Here is a 23,982-nt window from a genome sequence, read left to right on the forward strand (position 1 = left end):
ATTTATTTAAATAATCTCTCTCCTACTTAGTTATTTAAATTGAGGAATTTTAATCATGCACGCACATCACAGCATACACATCACAACACATAAAAAATAGCATTATCACAGCACACATAAACAACATATAAAGGCAATAAATATAAAAATAAAATTTCCAACTATTATGACCTCATCTAATGCTGTCCTCCAATATGCCGCCAATAGATCGCTGTCCTCCAATATGCCGCCAATGGATCAAGCCGTCGCGTCTATCTCGCTTCCTTCTCTGCCGCGTCTCCGGTCCTCAAAATAACACCACGCATAGCAAGAATACAAGCCGCAACAAAAAGAAATAAAATTTACATTTATCGATCCTATATTCTACAAAGGAATTTACATGTAATCTAAATCGAACAAAATGTAAAAAAATAATACGACAACCGACCGTATTTTAATTATTACAATCATGCATACAAAACAACCTCGATATGCCCGAGGGTTGAAATCATACACAAACACACAAAGCCATAATAGTTGGATCTAGGATGCCTGCAACCACAGAGTTAATCTATCTAGCACATTTTACTATTATCCGGCCTAAACTTATGTACGAGCAGTGCATAATTTAACCGAAAATCAATCACACAGAACCAGGAAACTTAGCTCTGATACCACTTGAAGGTGCTGGAATTCCGTTCTATTTAAATTTCCCTGTACAAAAATTGTACAAATACAAAACTTTTCCTAGCAACCCGCATGTTCGATCAAACATGTGTTTGATCAATCAAGCAAGTTCTTGATGGATCAAAACACACCTTGATCGAAGTACAAGATTGTTGGCCTCTTGTGTTGGTATTCAAAATCGATACGAAGAAAACTCGACTAATTACGCAGTGGAATTAAAGAACTAGTTGTATATTTCTTCGTAGCTAAAGACCTCTTGATCTTCTGCCGTATTCCTCTCATCTTCTTGGATGTCGTGTGGGCGACGATCTACCAAGACAACACCACCTTCCTTCTCTTCTCGATTTTCAAACCGCCGGCTACAAAAGGAGGCTCTAGGAGGGGGCACCTTCTAATCTTCTTCTTCTTCAACTTCTTCCTCTTCTCCAAGCCACCGGCCACCAAGTGATCTAGCAAGGAGGGGCGCCGACCCTAGCAAGGAGGGGCACTGGCCCTCAAGGATGAGGGGAGGGGTGCCGACCCTAGCTTGGGAAGAATGACGCCAACCCTAGGTGGAGGTGAAGGTGGCGTTGACCACCAAGGAGGAAGAGGGGAGGTGAGGGGCGCTGGCCATAAGGAAGAGAAGTGGCCGGCCCTAGGTGGAGATGTGGCCGACCCTAGCAAGGGAAGAGGGGCGCCGACCACAAGGAGGGAAGAGGATTATAGAAAATTAGAAAGTTAGGTTTTAGGAGCCACCACCTACTCCTTTTTATATGTTTGTCGTCAGTTACAAAGAAAGAAAAAAAATAACAAAATTTTGTTTAGAAAAAATCTCTTTCTATAACCGAATTCTATTTAGAAAAAATCTCTCTTTCTATAACCAAGTTAAACCAAATCAAGTTAAGTTAAACCAAACTAAGTTAAGTTAAACCAAACCAACTTAAGTTAAACCAAACCAAGTTAAGTTAAACTAAACCAAGTTAAACCAAACCCAGTTAAACCAAACCAAGTTAAGGATGGGTGGATGCGAGGCTTTATATAGAGGCTACAACAGGGACCTAGAGGAGGAATTGGTTTAGGCCTCCTGATGAGCTTGGGCTTCCTGTGTTCGGCCCGAACACCCAACCCAAGTCCATCAATAATAACACATACCACTAAAGGGTTATTATTGAACTACCGCACCAATCCTATATTACAATATGGGTTCCTTCTTATCATAAGTGTGTTAATCTCCCCGTGTTTAAGATATCGTATGCCCGTTAATTAAATGAGTTACTGATAACTCAATTAATTAACATATGATTCCAAGAGTAGTACCACTCAATTTTATTATCATGCCGGACTAAATCCACCTGCACGGTTTACATGATAATTCTTATGAACTCCTTAAGGGACATCATCAGCCTAAATAATTAGGATACAAATTCCTTCTATAATCAACAACACACCATATAAATAGTACTATTTCCCAACTCATCAGGCCCATTGATTTAACGAATAAATCTCACCCATTGATAAGTTAAAGAAATAAATACTAAGTATACGTACTTGTTATTATATAGGGATTAAGAGGACGCACATCCATAATAACAGAGGTTCTGTTCTTTTATGTAGTTAGTACAAATCGAACAATCTCAAAGGGTCCTGCTCAATACACACATAGTGTACTAGTGTAATTTTATAGTCAAGACAAACTAATACCAAATTACACTACAACGGTTCCAATGGTTTGCCCCAATCCATCTTGGTTGTGAGCTACTATTTATAATTTATAAGGAACCGATAACATGATCTTTTATGTGGCACCACACACCATATTATCTACAATATAAATTAAATGGACAACTGCATTGACATATATATAAATATAAAATGCAATCATTTGACCAAAGTGATTCTTATTTCAAAATATTTTAAAACAGATGTTCATACAAAAGTTAGGCTTATAGTATACCTCCCAACAGATACTACTTGTTAGGGTCGGTTGGTGTTAGAAGGGAGGGGGGTGAATAGCTCGTCGAGTTCGTTATCTTGATGTTTTGTGATGATGTGCAACGGAAAAGAGCTCGAAACAAACACTCACAACGTTAACATAAGGATTTACTTGGTATCCACCTCAAGAAGAGATGACTAATTCAAGGATCCACACACGACACACTCTTTACTGTGAAAAACACTCCTCTTGGGAACCACCGAAGGCGGAGAAGCCTTGTATAAACTCTCAATACAACAAGAAGAAAGGAAAGCAAAATACAAGTGAAATCTTACAAGATTTACAATATGAAACCCTAATTTACTTCTTCTTCTCGTGGAACGCCTCTTGACCTTGGAAGTGTAGTAACACTTTCCTTCAAGAAAGCTTCAAGAACTGGCGTGAATATGTGAGAGAGATCGCAAGAAGTGGAGAGGAAGAACTGCGGAGGAAGACACTCGCCAACGACTTTATCCTGCGCACCGGTCGTCTCCTAATCGATCGGCTGATCGATTGGGGAGGCTGAATCGATCAGCTGATCGATTTAGCCTTCTTCTATGCTCTCTGGAAAATGGCATGAATCAATCGGCCGATCGATTCAGCTCTCTCGCGTCACACGCGATTTCTAGCCCCCAATCGATCGTCCGATCGATTGGAGGTACCCAATCGATCGACCAATCGATTAGAGGTGCCCAATCGATCGACCGATCGATTGGGGAGTATTCTGTGCTCGCGATTTTACTTCCTAATCGATCGACTAATCGATTGGGCCAACCTTCACTTGCATCACACATTCAATCAATCGGTTGATCGATTGACCACCCTTGATTTGTTCAACTCAATCTCAAGGGTCTCCAATTCTAACATCCAGTCAACCGTGACCTGTTGGAACTCCTCATGCCTAACATTCAGTCAACCTTAACTTGCTGGGACTTCTTCACCAAGTGTCCGGTCAACCCTTTGACACACTTGGACTTTTCTCCTCGTGTCAAGTATCCGATCACTCCTTTGACCTACTTGACCTTCCCAACACCAGGTGTTCGGTCAGCCTTGACCCACCTGGATTTCCGCGTGTCAAGTATCTAGTCAACCCTTTGACCTACTTGGACTTTCCAACATCAGGTGTCCAGTCAACCTTGACCCACCTGGATTTTCACGTGCCTAGTTTCACTCACCAGGTCTTTCCACTGCCCGACTTTACTCATCGGGACTTTCACCTGCCTAGTTTCACTCACCAGAACTTTCACCTGCCTGGCTTCACTCACCAGGACTTTCGCCTGGCTTCACTCACCAGGATTTTCCAACTGTCTAGCTTCACTCACTAGGTCTTTCACTTGGGTTCACTCACCAGGATTTTCAACTGCCTAACTTCACTCACTAGGACTTTCCATCTGCCTGACTTTACTTACCAGGGCTTTCACCTAACTTTACTCACTAGGATTTTGACAAATGCCTAGCTTCACTCACTCACCAGGATTTCCAGTCAAGTATCCGGTCAACCTTGACCTACTTGACTCTTCTTCACATCAACCTGGTCAAACCTTGATCAGAGGGAAATTTCTCCAATAATCTTCCCAATCGGACGATTGCACCTACAATCTTCATATATTGTCAAACATCGAAATCTAAATATTAAGACTCAAGCTTGAGCCAACTTAAGTTTAGCTAATCTGGTCAACCTGACCCAGGGAATATTGCACCAACATAGGCACCTTAATCCCTTTGAGGTGCTTAGATTGTTGTTGTGGCAAATGTTGAGTGGAGCTCCTCCTGGTCGCCTCTATCTTATCCTAGGCGCCTTAATCCCTTTGAGGCACCTGGATCTAACGTGTGCCAACCAACTAGAAGTTGACACCTCACCTTGCTCTGCGCGCTGAGGTGATATATGCGCCTGAAAGTTGTTCAGGTGCCTATATCTTGAGCCACCTAGATCCATCAAATGCTTGTATCAGCTGATCCATGCTTAGTTAACTCTACAAAACCGAGTTAGCATAAACAAATGTAATATGAAATAAGAACATTTTGATAATCTCGGATTATCCGGTCCTGACTTTTAGGTTTTCGGTGAAATCCTAGGTCGGACTGATGCTTACTGTTCCCTCATTGGGAAACTCGTCCTCACCTACTCCTCTCATGAGAGATTACCTTTACCAAACACTTGTGTTGGACATTTTGTTAGCTCCGATCTTGACCTCTTGGACTTCCGCTAGACGTTTGATCCTCGATCCACCTAGACTTCCTCCTGGTGTCCACAACCCCTAGGACTTCTGCCCGATGTCCTCAATCTATCAATTCTTCTGTCTGGTCCACTGATAACGATGTCTGTCACACTCGTAAATCAAATTAACAAATGTATATCCACTGACCCCCTTAATTTCATAATAACGTTGTAGTAACGAGCCCAGGATCGATCTCTCGAGGAACAAACGGTAGGATGTAATCTTAGGATCGTATTTATTCCTATTTTTGGGGTTTTTAATATGAAAATAGGGGGGTTGATGCTTGAATCTAAATCTAACAAATGAAAAGCACAGCGAATAAAGAAATTAATCTAATGCACAAATAAAACCTACCTATGTGTCAATAATCAAACCTTAACGCATTGTCACTCCTACATTGAGATTAAATTATTGACACACTTAAACTAAGGAATGAAATACAAGATGCAAATAAATCTGATCTACAACACCAATTAAAACCCTAGCTTGAATTTAAACTCTAAACACTTAACCAAGCAACAAATTAAAATTAAACTATGCTTCAACAAGGAAAGAAATGCTAACTACCTGCATAAAAATATAACAAAACATAAAAGTAATCTGTTCTAAGTTACAAAATAATAATAAAAGTGAACTAAACCCTAACCAATCCAATCTCACAATCAATCTCACCAAACTTCACACTCAAGCCGTCACACAAGAGGCCGAAATCGTGACCACCCAATTTCGGACCTCAGTGGAGCATCTAAGCGGCGTATCAGTTTCAGGTATACTCAGCAACGCCGACGGACCACCCCCCGACGAGCTAAGAACATCCCAAAACCCATAAATGCCGAAAATGATGGAAATCTACATCTCGGAGCTCTCTGGATCTGAAGTGAAAATGTGGACTGCGGATGAGCGTCGGATGAAGCTCAATAACACCGGCGAACCACCTCCAAGCGTCACTGAATGGAATCGGAGAGCAGATTTGGAAGACCACCTCCAAATCTTGCGAAAACAGAGAAGTCGCCGTGAGCAGATTTCCGCCGGAGAGATCACTCGCCGGTGCTCTAGATGATCGGGATGAGCTGCTAAGAAGTCTTCCACCAAGGTAGAAGCTCGGGAAATTGATCGGAGAAGGAATGGGGCCGAAATCTGGAAGATGCCGCACCGCGGGACGAAGAACAGCGTAGGGGATCGGCGAAGAGGAATGCTACTGTAGCTTCTCAGATTTAAATCAGATCTGGATCTGAAAGGACGGCTGAGATGATTCCGGGCTAAATCAACGATGAAAAGTCATCCAAAATCCGATCCGAAGGTACTGATGTTAATCTAGGGTCTGGATCTACCCTCCCGTAGGTCGGATCGATCAGATCATCACTGGATGGCCCAGATCCGCCTAGTCTTCAATAAATGGCACAGATTAATTCGGCTTGATCAATGGCTAGATGAACTCAGATCTGGATCAAAACTTCTGGGTCTTCATCAATGGATTAGATCTGCTCCTCATTAGGTTGGATGGGCCAGATTCTCAACGGATGGTACAGATCTCTCATATTCTTGATAAACGGCCCATAATGCTTCAAAGCTTGATCTTCTTGTTTGAACTCCGATTTGAGCCCAATTTCGGTCCAAATAGATCCAAATTCAAGATCCTTTGATGCCTACAAAATAAGAATCAAATATTAGCATCAAATAATATAAAAATAAAGTAATTTGTAATTAAGTCCAAAAATACACACTATGCACAAAATGTGATGTAACCATGATTTAAACTATGAAATCAACATCAAACCATACATATATGAATCAAAATAATGCAGTAAAATCATGGTTATCAAATCCCCCACACTTAGTCTTGAACGTCCCGTGCAAGTAAAGAAAACTAAAAATCATCTCCATAGAAATTTCCCTAGCAATATCTAAAAGATAGTAAAAAGAATTTAACTAAGATCATCTTAAGATCACAAACAATCATGAATACAATCTAAACAATAATCAGTAGGTATGGTAGTTTCAATCCAATTGAAAAATTTAAGCAAGTTGCACTCTCTCAAGGGATTTACCTATTCTAACTCTCACACTCAAAATTGCATATATGTGGAGCTCACTCAATGCAACTCACAACATTTCACTACCATAAGCTTGCTCATTTTCTAATTCTCCACCACTATAAACATAGCATACATGAATGAAAAGGAATTTATCATCAAGAATTGAAATGGAAGCAAAAAGTACAATGAAAGTAGATGAAGTAGCAAAAGAAAAGACATTAATGACGCAAATGAGAAGATGAGAGTATTGGAGGAATATACTTGATGAGTTGACCATTTTGATGTAAAAAGAGATGAATACCATTTGTTTTTATCAATTCAAAATACCAAGCTAACCTCCCCTTCAATTTGATGACCAACAAAGAATCTTGATACTCTTTCTTCACCTTTGATACACTCTTTTGATGTGCCAAAATTTTTTTCTCTCTCACTGTTTCTACACTTAAATTCCAACACTTTGAAACTTCAAAAATAATCTCAACTCATGAAGAATAACTCCCTCCCTCACACTTAAAATTTGGCCGTCTCGGACAATGAAGAACATCATGCTTTCCACTTATTTGAAACTCTTCTAGCCACTGCTTCCCTTTTCATTCTGCAGATTTCATTTTTTCTGTACTGTGTCAATCCGTAGTTTTCCATTGGGTGCTATCATCACAAATATAAGGCACTTCAACTAACATTTCAAGACTCTATAAGTAATAATAATCTTTCAAGTTCAGTAGCCCAGCTGTGCCATAACTGATTTTAAAATTGAAATGCAGCTTTTGCAATACAGCACACAATTCACAACTGCAATAACAACACACTTTGCATCTCTATTTATTTCTGATCATGTTAGCAAGAAAACAATTAATTTCACAATCACAATCAATTTCACATAAGCAATGAGATGATTTCAGTTCTTTGGGTCCGGATTTTCTGTAAATCAATTCAGCATCATTTGTTGCTTCTTATGTCAAATTTCTGTAAACATTCCAGAACTTTGAAAACCGAATCTGAACAATTCACTAATTTCTGCATTAAAGTGTAACTGGCTAATCCCAAATTCTGCATTCAGCTTTCACAACAATAGCAATTTCAGAAAACAGGGTTGCACATGCTGTTGTAACTTATTTGTGTCTTGGATATCTTGAAGATTTACATCACCTTGTATCACTTATTTGTGTCTTCATAATAACGTTGTAGTAACGAGCCCAGGATCGATCTCTCGAGGAACAAATGGTAGGATGTAATCTTAGGATCATATTTATTCCTATTTTTGGGGTTTTTAATATGAAAATGGGGGGGGGGGGGGGGTTGATGCTTGAATCTAAATCTAACAAAAGTAAAGCACAGCGAATAAGAAATAAATATAATGCAAGAGTGAAACCTAACTATGTGCCAATGAACAAATCATTACGCATTGTCACACTACGTTGTGATAAATCCATCAACACATATCTAAACTAAGAGTGAACAACAAGACAATAATGAATACGATCTAAAGCAACATTTAAACCTTAACTACAGTAATGAAACTACTCAACAGTACTGAAATTTAAGCTAAAGCAAGATTAACAACAACTTTAAAATCAATTGAAACTAAATTACTCAAAACACATGAATTAAAACAATTAAGCATAAAATGAACTATGATTAATGAATTCAACAACGGAAACTGAAATCTAAATCAATCAACAATAAAAAGAATGCAAAAAGTAAACCCTAAACCATCTCAACACCAAACCAATCTTCTCGGCAACTTCTCCTTGCCGTCACACAAGGAAACAACAGAGAACACTCCAACTGTAATCGGAGAAGACAACCTCAGCAACTGAACTCAGCTCAGCCTTCACCAGCATCATCGGAGACCACTCCAAACGAAACGGATGAAGATTGGAGCTGCCAACCTCAAGAAATCTGACAATCTGTGAGCTGCAACCTTAGATTTGATGTGGAGAAGATGATGGATGAAATGTCGTCGGAAATGGTCCAGAAGCAGTGGAGGAACACCGCCAAAGCTCACGGATGGAAGCGGATGCACAGATTTGGAAGACCACCTCCAAATCTGACGAAAACAGAGAAGTCGCAGTGAGCAGATTTCCGCCGGAGAGAACACTCGCCGGTGCTCCAGATGATCGGGATGAGCTGCTAAGAAGTCTTCCACCAAGGTAGAAGCTCGGGAAATTGATCGGAGAAGGAATGAGGCCGAGATCCGGAAGATGCCGTGCCGCGGGACGAAGAACAGCGCAGGGGATCGACGAAGAGGAATGCTACTGTAGCTTCTCAGATTTAAATCAGATCTGGATCTGAACGGACGACTGAGATGATTCCGGGCTAAATCAACGGTGAAAAGTCATCCAAAATCCGATCCGAAGGTACTGATGTTAATCTAGGGTCTGGATCTACCCTCCCGTAGGTCAGATCGATCAGATCATCACTGGATGGCCCAGATCCGCCTAGTCTTCAATAAACGGCCCAGATTAATTCGGCTTGATCAATGGCTAGATAAACTCAGATCTGGATCAAAACTTCTGGGTCTTCATCAATGGATTAGATCTGCTCCTCATTAGGTTGGATGGGCCAGATTCTCAACGGATGGTACAGATCTCTCCAATTCTTGATAAACGACCCATAATACTTCAAAGCTTGATCTTCTTGTTTGAACTCCGATTTGAGCCCAATTTCGGTCCAAATAGATCCAAATTCAAGATCCTTTGATGCCTATAAAATAAGAATCAAATATTAGCATCAAATAATATAAAAATAAAATAATTTGTAATTAAGTCCAAAAATACACACTATGCACAAAATGTGATGTAATCATGATTTAAACTATGAAATCAACATCAAACCATGCATATATGAATCAAAATAATGCAGTAAAATTATGGTTATCATCTACCTGACCAAGACTTTGTGCCCAATCCTCTTGACCATTACTCTATGCCCAGTCCTCTCGGGCAGGATTTTTTACTCAATACCTTGATGAGGATTTCTTGCCTAGCCTCAACTAGGACTTTTCTGCACACTTAGTTAATCTTGTTAGATCATAACATGACTTAACTTTGAATCCTTTGTCGTTATCCAAATTAGATTTGATTAGTTGGTACTTCCAGTACTAACAGAAAGTTTTACTAAGCTATCATAGAAATTTTATAGGAAGACATACAAATTAGGAAATTGAAAGCATACAAACTAACTTAGCTAGTTGCAAGCTTACATAAGGAAATTATAAGAACATTACAGGAGATACTTATAGAAAAACTAGAAATATACTTGGAAACACACTTGCACACTTGCACTCACTGCTTACACAGATTTGGATGCCTTTAATGTTGGAGAAGAGTGGTATTTATTGGAGAGGGAGAGTTTGTTTTAGGGTGAAGAAAGGATGAGGTGCTTGCTTCGGGATGAGTTGAGGGGGGGGGGGGGGGGGCAAATATGGTGGAGATGAGGTGTCAGGGTAGTGGAGAATGAAGTAGGATAGTGGATAATAAAATTGCTACTAGTAAATAAAGTTGTTGTTGGAGACTAATGTTCCATGTCATCACAACTCACGACTTACATTTTTGGTATGATGACATCATTATTTGCATTTTTGATGTCATTATTTACATCGTCTTCAGTATTCTATCATATTTTTCAAATTGTGTTCACCTATTGAGTTTAATGGCAGAGCTCTAGAGCTGGTGGCTTGAGTCGAAGTGTTGGTAGTGTTTAGAGCACGCTTGTAGGACGTTGTTGATCTTGTTGAGCAGCTATTTTCTTTGTTGCTCACCTTTCTGCTTTCTTCTGATAATGTTGGTAGAGGGTTGTATGTTGAGTAAAGAAATTAAACAAAAAAATTTAGTGTCCATGTCTCTTGGCCAGTAGATTTTTTCCGTGTAAGTTTCTTCGACTAGTATATAATTTTCTGGGTCTTCATGCTGATCCCATAATCAATTGTTTCCTTGTGTTGAAGCACACCAGTTCTTAAGTTGAACTTCTAGTGCAGGAAGTGATGCCCACTCTAGATTAGGATCAGAGGGATATTCTTCAATTTCTAATTGAAGGTCATTGATTTCATGGATGTCTATCTTGATTAAGTGTTTAACTAGTTTTATATTTAAGTTTATCCACTCTGGTGGAGAACTTTCAAAAGTGCATATAACAAGTGTTTCTTCTTCTTTAAGAGCGTAAGCTATAATGTCACCCAATTTCTTTGGGAAGTCTTTAACGGAATTCAAGTAGTATACCCAAAGTTTATATAGAAGTCCATAATCCATTAAACAAATAGAGTAATAAATCTTCCTATGAAATTTCTTGGTATATATGTTCCAAAGTTAATATTGGCTTTTCTAAAGGAGTAAATTAGTTGGCACGGACAACCATATTTTTCTGAATCTACACAGGCTTTGGAACGCTTTTGGCATTTCAGTTTATAATTGAATTTAGTTTCATAGATAATTGTCATAACTTCAAGAGGGCTTGTATGGAATTCCTTGAGTATTTCACATAAGTCAAGGAATGTTTGGAAAGTAGATCTTTCTTCCATACTACGAACATATGAGAATATGTCTTCTAGGATAGTAGTAGGAAAATCCAAAAGCATTGCTTCTGAAGCCCTTTGTTCGGAAGCTTCAGCAACCTTGACTTTAAGCTAGGCCAAAGTTGAGTAATTGGGCCTATGAATAAGGCTTGAATGTTGTGTGTTTGTTTTTTCAGACTCATTGGAAGTTGCTTGAGCATATGTTTTGTCTAACTAAATTTTTCCGCCTATCATTACCAAGGCGCTTATAAAAAATTAGAGTCTATTCTTTCCCTAGCAGAAGTAAATGCCTCATTTAAGGAGTAAAAACCTTTGTAGGATGATTTTTCACATTCTTGTATGACTATTTTGATTTCTTTCTGATCATTGTAAACTCTTGCCCATATTCCAGAAAAGACTAGATAATAAGAGTACTTCTTTCTGTTAGATTGAGACGCACGTAAGAGGGGAGAGAGTGAATCATGCAGTTTTAAAAACTTTTCTTCTATTTTTAAAAATGAAGTTTTTATGTGCAGTGGAAAAAGTGAAAACAAGAAATTACAAGAACGCAAGTGGTTTTACTTGGTTTGGAGCCTTTGATGACTCCTACTCCAAGATCCAGGTCCCGTGAACCTATCGATGGATAATCCATTAATAATCTCTTCCAAAACTGTCAAAAGAGGGGATCGAGTACAAAAAGAATAAGAAAAAGTGTAACACGCTACACTTTTCCTTTTGCAATAATTAAGTATAGAATTGAACTTCGTTACCTAACACTTTCGAAGATGATCGGATCATGCTCGGTATTGGACTTCTCAGTGGCAGTCAGGCACAGTAGTGTTGTAGCAGAGCAGGAGCAAGAGCAGTCAAAACATCAAACAGATGCGTAGAAGCTTGTAGAAGAGATGTATTAGAAATCTTGGTCGAATGCCTCTTTTCTAAGGGATGAAGGCACCTTCTATAGCATTGAAGGCGCCTTCAATGCCAACTTATATCCCTTAAAAATCAGCTTATTATTGTCGACGACGTCTCTGCCTTTTCGATCGAAGGTGCCTGTAGGTCCCTTGCGGCCGGCAAGAGGGGGTGAATTACCTTGCACAAGATAAAACAGCAAACACCTTTCTTAAGCAATCGGGCTTTATCAATTACACACTTAATCAAAATATAATAGAATTAAAAGAGTACGAGACACATAAATTTTTACTTGATTTGCAATCGGAGAATTGCTACTCCAAGAAAAGTCGGCTTAGTAAGAAGATCTCTTTCTCGAACAAAACATCAGAGGCAAAGAAGCCTCGTACACGAAAATGACGCTCGGAAATGAAAGACGGAAAGAAACTTAAAGTAAAAAGTGTGTTGTTTGAAAAAGGAAAAGACTAGAGCTCTATTTATAACCCACTGGTAAAAACTGACCGTTTGCTAATGTGGCACGGTCTGGGCACTCGGAACCTCTCCTGGCGCCTAAACCCTCTCCGAGCACCCGGACCCTCTCCGGGTGCCCCCAGTATGGCAAATCTCTTCTTCTTGCAAACAGCTATGCAACATACACAGGATAAAATTTTATCCCGCTTCGGGAGCCAGGACTCGCTCTAGACGCCTGGACCCTTGTTGATGTTGATCCACAACACCTAGGAGTCGAGGCGCCCCGACTAGACCAAAGTGGTTTGGGTGTCTGGAGTTGCTCCGGGCGCCTAGAGTAGTTCCGGGGCGCCCGGACATGAGTCAACTTCTAGTTAACTTTTTGTTCGGGCTTCCGCTCCTGTTTCTCTTACTTGGGTGATTTTGGCCATCCGAAATTTGGCTCACCCAAACTCATCTTCCAGCCTTCTTGAGCAATCTTTTGCTCTGGTTTCTCGTCCCTCGAAAATGTCGCACGCTTTCTTCTTGTCCACTAGCGTACTCTTTCCCAGCACCTCATCCCTCGGGCGCACTGAGCCCGTCAACTCCTTCTCGTGTCATCCTTCTCGCTAGCTGCGTCTATTGCTCAACTTCTTGTGCCCATAAGTTCCTACACACTTAGACACAATGATCAAAATACAACAGGACTTAACTTGACTTGGTTTATTATATCAAAACTACCACGAGGTGCTTACAATCTTTCTCTTTTTGATGTGAGTAATCCAAGTTAAGTTAGGATAAACTAAAAATAAATAACATAAAAATAACATGTACATAATTTATAATAAATAACATGTAATGCAAAATTTAAAAATGCACCCTCCCTCTAGACTTAATCTCTAATTCTCCCCCTTGATTACATTAAAAATAAGAGAAATCTAGGAAAATCATTTTGAAATAATTCTGAAATAATCTCTAAGGGAAAATGACTAACATCAGTAAAATAATGAAGTTTACATTTCAAAAATCTGAACTTTTCTTATTTATGAAATAATTTTGGAAAAATAATTTTAACATCATTTTGAATTGTTAAAAAATTCTAAAATTTTTTATAGCAGTTAAACAGATATATTCAAAGCAGTAATAAAATTTTCATGAAAAAGTGAAACTAATTTAAATAGTAATAAATTCTTTTTTACATAAAGATGTATCTTCTTTAAAAAATATTTAAAAATAATTTCTAAGCTCAAAAAATCTTTAAAAATTATCTGAGAATATAACAGAGTAAGTATTTTTAAATAAAAATTAAATTCTTAAAAATTAAATGTTCAAGAATTTTTAATATTAAAAATTAACATTTAGATAAATGATTTATAGAAATTTCAATAATGATAAAATTTTTTTTTAAAAATATTTTCATGGACAAAGAATATGATAAATTTTCACAAAAAATAAAATTTATAAAAATAACTCTATGAAATATTTTTAAAATAAAAATATAATTTTTGTTAACAAATTTATTAAAAAATAATACAATGGTAAAAAAAATTAAATTTTTTTCTACAAATAAGCTTTCTTGAAAAAATTAATATCTAATTAATTTCAAACAAAACTTATATAAAACAATTTATTTAAAAACATTAAACAATTTAAGTAAAAAAATAAATCAATTTAAAAGTAAGGCATAAATAAAAATTTAATTTAAGTATGATTTTGAAACCCAATATAGGTTCCTTCTAATCAGATTAATTAAAAAAAATTATAATATATTTCATGATAATTTTCTTATTTGACCCTTATGATATCTAAAATACCAATTAAGCCTTCGAAGGTATTTGAAATTTCTTTCTAGTGCATGTAAAAAATTTGAGCATGAATTATCTTTTTATAGAAATTCTATTTTATCTTTTAATTTTATATTTTAGCTATTAATGTCTCAAATTCTTCTTTTAGGTATGCATATTCTTTCTTTGACTTTATATATTTTGTTCTCTTTTTATATAAGGATCTAGTTAGCATTTGTATAATTTTATATTATTACTATGGAGGAAGCTTACTTACCTTACTTATCATATCATATTTGTCGTAGACACTCCCCCTTCATTGCTGCTTTCTACTACAGACTCTCCCCCTTCATCGATGCTCATCTCGGATGAGCTTTCTTTGTGTTCAAGTAGATATTCAGTTATAAGTGTTGTTCCAGCAATTTCATCATTCCTGAATTCTTCTGACGACGACTCGGTGTCCATTGAGGAGTTGGATTCGATTTCTTTTGATTCTTCATAGAATTCTAAGAACTTTTCCCAAAGTTCTTTTGTATAGTGGTAGTTTTCGATTTTGTTAAGTTCCTGAGCAGGAAGAACGCTTAAAAGGTGGAAGTCGGCCTTACCATTTGCCATGAATTTGTCGCGCTGCTTCTTAGTCCAAAGATGCACCTTGAGTTCTTTTCCATCTTCGCTTTTGGGGACTTTAAAACTAAATTTCATATAAAGCATTATATCAAAGTCAGTTAAAAAAAAATACCTCCATGTTTCATTTCCAGAATGCGAACTCCCCCTCAAACATTGGTGGATAGATGCTAGGTCTGACCATTTTTTGTGCTTCTATCACACTCCGAAGGTAAGGTTATCCAATAAAAAATCGGACAGCACCTCCCCTGTAGTAGTGACAAATGAAACCAGTATACATTACCACAAGACTATCCTCAAACCAATAACAACCCACACGACTATATATAACCACAACCACATAGTTTATAAGTAGCCCACACGGTTGAAACTAAAAGAACAGTGGAAGATCACACAAACAACCATTACAAAGCCACAAAACATACACTTGCGAGCTAGCCCGGCTTGACACAAAACCAACAAATCAAAATACACGCAACCATAAAACTAAACTCCGCATCATTTATTACATTAACAAGTTCATAACTTTAAAGCAGAAAAACAAAACTAGAAAAAAAACCGTCCTCGTATATGACATGGGATCAGCAGTCAGGAATCCTCCAAGTGTCCATGTACCATCTACCTGTTCCCTGGCGAAAGATAAACCAGATCATGGGGTGGTGAGTGCTGGGACTCAGCGGATAATAGACAGATATAGCATGAGTATAGTAAAGAACTAAAGATACAAAGGTATACAGCCTCATGGATATAATAGCAGATACTACAGTGATAACATAGTAAATGTCCATACTTGAAGCCATATCTTAGGCTAGTACTAGGAGGTCAAGGGTAGTAAAGTTCTGCTCATAACTATAAGGGTATTATGTGAGGTATATACAAATTATCATTAAGTCAATGCATAACATAAGCAACAGGTATATATCTCAACATATGTAAGCATGTCACATGGATCCAGTAAGAGAACTGCATAAGTAAACAAACAACAGCATAAGCAGGTATAATAATAACAGCGTATGCACGGATGGTCACTCCCGCCCACCCCTTTGCACCACGACCCCTGTATGGTCGAGAGGTCGAGACAATGACAACTGTACATACTCCAGCAATCGCTACTCTCGAGTGGCCGAGTGGGCAGGTGTTGAGTAGCTAACTAGTCACGTAGAAATGAGGTTCCTGCTGCTCGCATCTCCAGCTATCACTACCCCTGAGTGACCGAGTGGGAGCACGACAGGACGAGTGGCAACTGCTCCAGCTACCACTACCCATGAGTGACCGAGCGTGCGGCTCTAGTCAACTACTCTCTTGACCACAAGTGAGAATTTGTCGTTGACATGTATGCAATAATATGATGCGCCAGATGCAACAATCATCATATATATAAACAGTAATTAGGTATGCTACATGAAGCCAGCATGCTCAATATGGTATGTAAATAACCAACAATTAAAGTAAGTAAACATGATATTTAGTATCTGCTAAATATCATAGATAACAACGAGAGACTGTATAAAAATCAACTTAATTAGCTCAAAGATCATGTGGATAAGTATCAAGCTTAAGAAAAATATGAGTGGAGTCAAGGTAAATACAGTAACTATTTGAATATAGCTCATGCACTAAGGTCAAAGCACTAAAAAAATCAAGGTAAGAAATATCCGCCTCAAATATAGCACGTGTCGAATATTATCCCCACGTTAAGTGACTCGTAGTAAATCAAAGTCCTGTAACAACACATATATATATAATTAAGCAACTCTCATGTGTAACAAATGGCTAAACCAAACTTCCTATTTATTCCAAGAAACCTTAATCCATTCGTTAAACCTTAATTAATTAACAAATCAAATCTAACCCAAATCCTAATTCAAAATCCATCCCTTAACCTTAATTATTTCACAACTACATGAATTTAACTATCCCTAACAACCCCAGCATCAACTCAAATTATGCTAAAGCACAAGTAAATTTCTAATAGTTTACCCTACTGCAACGCCTCCCCTGTTGTCTCACTGCCAAAGAGAACAGCTGCCAGAAATTGCTAGTCGAACATACTTGCTGTCGCAAATTCTTGGCCGAAGCTACACTGAAACCACAACCAGAGACATCCACCCCAGTTAGCACAACATCCCATACTGAATTTAAAACTCAGATCTTCTACAAACCTAAATTCCAGAACTAAACATCTTACCTTATGTTAGTGTTAGCGATCTCTTCCCAATGGAAACCACAGCAAGCGTCAGTCGGGGTTGGTGAAAAAGAGATCGACAATGGAAGCTCGGTGTTAAGCCACGGAAGGAAGAGACAATCCTTTGGAAAACTCCGATTACAACTAGTTAGCCATCGCTGGAACCCGAGCTTTACTCCGACGGATCTAGGGCTTAGATCTGCTCCTCCTAGCCGAAGATGACTTGTGCGGAGGCGAAGATTCGAAGAGGGGATCGGCTGGTGGAGCTCCAGGTGAAGGGTAGAGAAGTTAGAAGACTCGGCCGGCGACTGGTTGGGCGACGCCAACATGATCGGGGTGGAGGACGCATCGAGGCAGAGAGGTTGGTCGACAAAAATCGGGAGGAAGGGTGAGGAAATGGCATTTTTGGCTTGGGGTCTCTGTAGCAAACCTTTTTAAAGCTAGGGTTCAATTAACTTAATCTCTCAATCCACTCCCTCTTAATTACTATTCCCAAATAGGTTTTACCCTAAATAATTTATCCTCCCTTAAAATATATAGTACAGTCCCCGATTAATTCCCAGAAATTATCTAAATATTTCTAAAAGTTCCATTAGGGTTATTTCCTCCATAATTCTTTTTATTTAATTTATCGTATCTCACATTCTCCCCCTCTAATAAAAATTTGGCCCCCAAATTTATGTAAACATGACATGTTTAATCAGTACAATTACTGAAATATCTTTACATACATTCCATAAACAAATGTGGGTATCGAGCATGAATCTTATCCTCTAGCTCCCAGGTCGCTTCGTCATCTGAATGATGCTTCCATCCAACCTTGACGAGTCGGACCATTTTATTTTGTAGACAGCGCTCCTTGTGATCCAAAATCGCACTGGAACCTCCTCATATGTAGCATGTGGCTGAAGTGGGATCGACACATTTGTCAGGATATGCGTAGGGTGTGGCACATACTTTCTAAACATCGATACATGAAATATGTCATGCACCCCAGCAAGTGACGGTGGCAGCGCCAGCCGATAAACTACCTCACCTATCCTCTCAAGTATATGAAAAGGTCCAATGTAATGAGGAGCAAACTTACCTTTCAATTCAAACCTCTTGACTCCTTTGGTGGGAGACACTCGCAAGAATACATGATCTTCCATAACAAACTCTAGTGATCTCCGTCTCTGATTCGCATAACATTTCTGTCGGTCTTGAGCTTCTGACATTCTGCGTCTAATGGTGCAAACCAACACTGCATCTCGCTGGATACTCTGCGGTCCCAAGACTTGCGGTTCCCCAACTTCTTTCCATAAGATGGGTGATCTACATGCTCGGCCATACAATGCCTCAAATGATGTCATCTGGATCGCTGAATGATAACTGATATTGTATGCAAACTCAACTAAGTGTAGATGTTCCTCCTAACTACCTCCAAAATCCATAATACAATATCTCAATAAATCCTCTAATGTCTGTATGGTATGCTCTGACTGTCCATCAGTCTGGGGTGGAATGCTATATTGAAACGAAGCTCCGCCTTCACTTGCTGACATACTAAACATTTCGCCATGAATTCCGCAATGTCTTTTTTCATGCCACTCCACCAGTAAGATCGCTTCAAATCTCTATACATGCGAGTACCCCCTGGATGAATCGCAAATCTGGATTGATGTGCTTCTTTTAGCAAATCCTCCTGGGCTGGGTTAATCGAGTCTACGACAGAGCTATGCTGGAGAAACCTTCGACGAATCTCCGGTAATACCCAGCTAAACCCAAGAAACTACGAATCTTCTGTATCGACTTCGGCTGCTCCCAACTGGTGATGATCTCTATTTTCTGTGGATCCACCGATATATCTCTGCTGGAAACAATGTGTCCAAGAAATCCCACCGAAGATAGCCAGAATGCGCATTTACTAAACTTTGCATAGAGGTGTTCTCGCCGTAGCGTCTCTAAAACTATAGGAAGGTGTTGATTGTGTTCCTCCTCAGACCGGGAATATATCAGAATATCATTAATGAACACGATCATGAACTGATCCAAATACTCAAAGAATACCCGGTTCATAAGGTCCATGAATACCGCTGGAGCATTAGTAAGCCCAAATGACATTACCAAGAACTCATAGTGGCCATAACGAGTGCGAAACGCTATCTTCTGAATATCTGTATCCCTAACTCTGAGCTGATGATAGCTTGAGCGTAGATCAATCTTAGAGTATACACAGGTATTCTTGAGTTGGTCGAATAAATCCTCTATACGTGGTAATGAGTATTTGTTCTTAATAGTCACTACATTCAGCTGTCGATAATCAATGCATAATCTCAGTGAGTCATCCTTCTTCTTAACGAAAAGTACTGGGGCTCCTCACGGAGAGACACTAGGATGGATGAATCCTCTATCCAACAACTCCTCTAATTCCTTTGATGCCATGCGATACAGAGTCTTTGATACCAATGCTGTTCCTGGAACCATCTCAATCACAAACTCAACTTGCCTTTTAGGAGGTAGACCAGGAAGTTCTTTTGGAAATACATCTGGAAAATCTTGAACTATAGGAACATCCGAGAGTTGTGTAATGCCATCCTGATTAGATTTAATCATAGATAACAAGTACCCTTGACAACCCTGGAACAATAATTTCTAAGCTTGCAGCGCTGAAATAAAAGAAATCTCATCATCCCTAGTTCTAAAGATTACCCATGATTGTTGACCCAGAGGTTGAAATGTAACCCTTCTCGCTCCGCAGTCAACTATGGCATGATTCATGGTCAACCAATCCATGCCTAAGATGATGTCAAATTCTACCATTTCCAACAACTGCAGATCCACCATAACTGTCCGGCCGTCAAAATCCAAAGGGCATCCTTGGACCTCCTGATTGATACATAATATCTCTCCAGATGGTAGAGATACTACTAACTCGTGTGCCCGCAGTGTAGATAGTCTACCGATCTTATCCAAAAATACTCGAGATATAAATGAATGAGAGCTACCAGTATCTATCAATAGTTTTGCAATAAATGTATAAACTGAAATTGTACCCCTGAAAACTGATCCCTCAGCTCGTTGTGCCTCCTCCCGCGTAATAGCATAGACACGTCTCATCTCTGTGCTTAGTGGTGGCATCCCTGGAATAGTCTGAGATGGAATCAGAGGTGTGGCAGCTAGCTACTACTGCTGAGACTGAGACGGCTGCTGCAGCTGAAATGCTAGATAAAGATGAGATGGATGGGGAAAGTTCTGCTGTACAGGATATGCCTGATGGGAAGATGTTGTAGCTGTGTAGTCACTAGCATCACTAGGTGCTCCTGACCCTGGATATGGTATACCTACCCCTGGGGCGGCGGCGGCGGTCACTACTGACGTGGATTACTTTGAGTCCTTTGAGGTCCTTTTTGCTGTCGCGACTGTGTGGGCTGACCTGAGCTAACTTTATTAGCCTCCAGCTGAGCCTTCAGAGTATAATCCCAACTCTCATGCCCTGGAAGCTTACAATATAAGCATATAAAATGATCCAACGGACAATTGGGTCTGGTGTGACTTTGGAGCCACATTGAAAACATCGAGTCCCACCAATGTCATTCTTCTGTTTCTGCTGAGAAGGACAAGAAGGCCCATCTAACATTCGCCCTGACTTCTGAGGCTGAGAGGACCCTCTGGAAGTAGCCTGTGAGCCTTGTCCCCTATTCCCTCTTTTCTTGTGACCACTACTTATCATTACCTTTCTCCTGAGTCACATGCTGCTGAGTCATCTCAATGAATAATGCCCGATCTAACATCTCTCAATAGGAACTACTCGGAAATTCTGACATCCTGAGCCGAATGTATGCCACAAGGCCCTGAGTAAACTGATACATTCAATCATAATCCTGAGCCACCAGATGAGGATAACATTAAGCCAATCTACTGAATTCTGCATTGTACTTCATCACTGAACGGTCACCCTACTTGAGGTTCAGAAACTCCTGGGGACGAGCTAGATAAAATGTAGTAGGAAAATACTGCCTCTCAAAAGCATCTCGAAACATCGACCAAGTGGCATGCTAATCCCCAAAGATCGTCTTCTACATGTCCCAGCAAGTGACAGCCTGATCCCAGAGGTGATACACAGCCAGTTCCACTTTCTCCTCATCCGTACAATTCATGTACCTGAATGTGCCCTGTAAATTCTTCAACCAACTACGAGCAACTCAAGGATCCACACCGCCCTAGTATAGAATGACTCTGTCCTTTATAGACCTCACCAACAATGGTATACGAGCTCTGTCCAACACCCATCCGGTAGTATCTGGAGCGGGTATCAGAGGTGGTACTCCCTGAGACTATAAATCATGATTTCTAGTAGAGGTTGGAGGGTTTTGATCTCTGTTGCCCGAATCAACCTCGGTCGGGTCCCCTGCAGACTCCATCTCTTTAGCAGCAAATTCCGGACCCATTGACCCTCTTGGTTGTTTTTGTGGTCGTACCGGACCACGGGTGCGCATAATAGTTGGCCCTCTGTGTGTCATTCCTATTAGGAATAATTATATAAGTACCACCAAAAATGAATCTATACAATATGCAACTTACATCCTAAAGCTCGGAGATAACCTTTGCAGCCATATCCCAAAACATGAAAAGTCATATCGAGGAAATAAAACACGAAAATCCAAAACACAAGAAACAGACCTCATAAACCTGTGGCTCTGATACCAATAAATTGTCACGCTCCGAAGGTAAGGTTATCCAATAAAAAATCGGACAACACCTCCCCTGTAGCAGTGACAAATGAAACCAGTATATATTGCCACAAGGCTATCCTCAAACCAATAGCAGCCCACACGGCTGGATATAACCACAATCACATAGTTTATAAGCAGCTCACACAGTTGAAACCAAAAGAACAGCGGAAGATCACACAAACAACCATTACAAAGCCACAAAACATACACTTGCGAGCCAGCCCGGCTTGACACAAAACCAACAAACCAAAATACACGCAACCATAAAAATAAACTCCACATAATTTATTACATTAACAAGTTCACAACTTTAAAGCAGAAAAACAAAACCAGAAAAAAAAAATCATCCTCGAATATGACGTGGGATCGACAGTCAGGAATCCTCCAAGTGTCCATGTACCATCTACCTGTTCCCTGGCGAAAGATAAACCAGATCATGGGGTGGTGAGTGCTGGGACTCAGCGGATAATAGACAGATAGAGCATGAGTATAGTAAAGAACTAAAGATACAAAGGTATACAACCTCATGGATATAATAGCAGATACTACAGTGATAACATAGTAAATGTCCATACTTGAAGCCATATCTTAGGCTAGTACTAAGAGGTCAAGGGTAGTAAAGTTCTGCTCATAACTATAAGGGTATTATGTGAGGTATATACAAATTATCATTAAGTCAATGCATAACATAATCAACAAGTATATATCTCAACATATGTAAGCATGTCACATGGATCCAGTAAGAGAACTGCATAAGTAAACAAACAACAGCATAAGCAGGTATAATAATAACAGCGTATGCACGGATGGTCACTCCCGCCCACCCCTTTGCACCACGACCCCTGTATGGTCGAGAGGTCGAGACAATGACAACTGTACATACTCCAGCTACCGCTACTCTCGAGTGGCCGAGTGGGCAGGTGTTGAGTAGCTAACTAGTCACGTAGAAATGGGGTTCTTGCTGCTCGTATCTCCAGCTATCACTACCCCTGAGTGACCAAGTGAGAGCATGACAGGACGAGCGGTAACTGCTCCAGCTACCACTACCCATGATTGACTGAGCGTGCGGTTCTAGTCAACTACTCTCTCGATCACAAGGGAGAATTTGTCGTTGACATGTATGCAATAATATGATGTGCCAGATGCAACAGTTATCATATATATAAACAGTAATTAGGTATGCTACATGAAGCCGGCATCCTCAATAAGGTCTGTAAATAACCAACAATCAAAGTAAGTAAACATGATATTTAGTATCTGCTAAATATCATAGATAACAACGAGAGACTGTATAGAAATCAACTTGATTAGCTTAAAGATCATGTGGATAAGTATCAAGCTCAAGAAAAATATGAGTAGAATCAAGGTAAATACAGTAACTATCTGAATATAGCTCATGCACTAAGGTCAAAGCACTAAAAAATCAAGGTAAGAAATACCCACCTCAAATGTAGCACGTGTCGAATATTATCCCCACGTCAAGCGACTCATAGTAAATCAAAGTCCTGTAAAAACATGTGTATATATATAATTAAGCCACTCTCATGTGTAACAAATGGCTAAACCAAACTTCCTATTTATTCGAAGAAACCTTAATCCATTCGTTAAACCTTAATTAATTAACAAATCAAATCTAACCCAAATCCTAATTCAAAACCCATCCCTTAACCTTAATTGTTTCACAACTACATGAATTTAACTATCCCTAACAACCCCAGCATCAACTCGAATTATGCTAAAGCATAAGTAAATTTCTAATAGTTTACCCTACTACAATCCCTCCCCTGTTATCTCACTGTCAAAGAGAACATCTGCCAGAAATTGCTAGCCGAACATACTTGCTGTCGCAAATTCTTGGCCGAAGCTACACTGAAACCACAACCAGAGACATCCACCCCAGTTAGCCCAACATCCCATACTGAATTTAAAACTCAGATCTTCTACAAACCTAAATTCCAGAACTAAACATCTT

The 23,982-nt window shown here is 39.3% G+C and overlaps 1 protein-coding gene across 1 annotated transcript; it reads right to left on the reverse strand.

Annotated features, from left to right (window-relative positions):
- Positions 1 to 18,999: 18,999 nt before the first annotated feature.
- Positions 19,000 to 19,362, reverse strand: LOC122013871 (uncharacterized mitochondrial protein AtMg00860-like). Its single transcript, XM_042570087.1, has one exon. It carries the CDS (start codon positions 19,360 to 19,362, stop codon positions 19,000 to 19,002), a length of 363 nt encoding a protein of 120 aa, XP_042426021.1.
- Between the last annotated feature and the right edge of the window lie 4,620 nt (positions 19,363 to 23,982).

Source organism: Zingiber officinale, chromosome 8B (genome assembly GCF_018446385.1).
Source record: "Zingiber officinale cultivar Zhangliang chromosome 8B, Zo_v1.1, whole genome shotgun sequence".
NCBI lineage: Eukaryota > Viridiplantae > Streptophyta > Magnoliopsida > Zingiberales > Zingiberaceae > Zingiber > Zingiber officinale.

Bases quoted from the DNA above. Each gene is read 5' to 3' on its own strand.
- LOC122013871 (XM_042570087.1), bottom strand. From the start codon at position 19,362: ATGGACCTTATGAACCGGGTATTCTTTGAGTATTTGGATCAGTTCATG.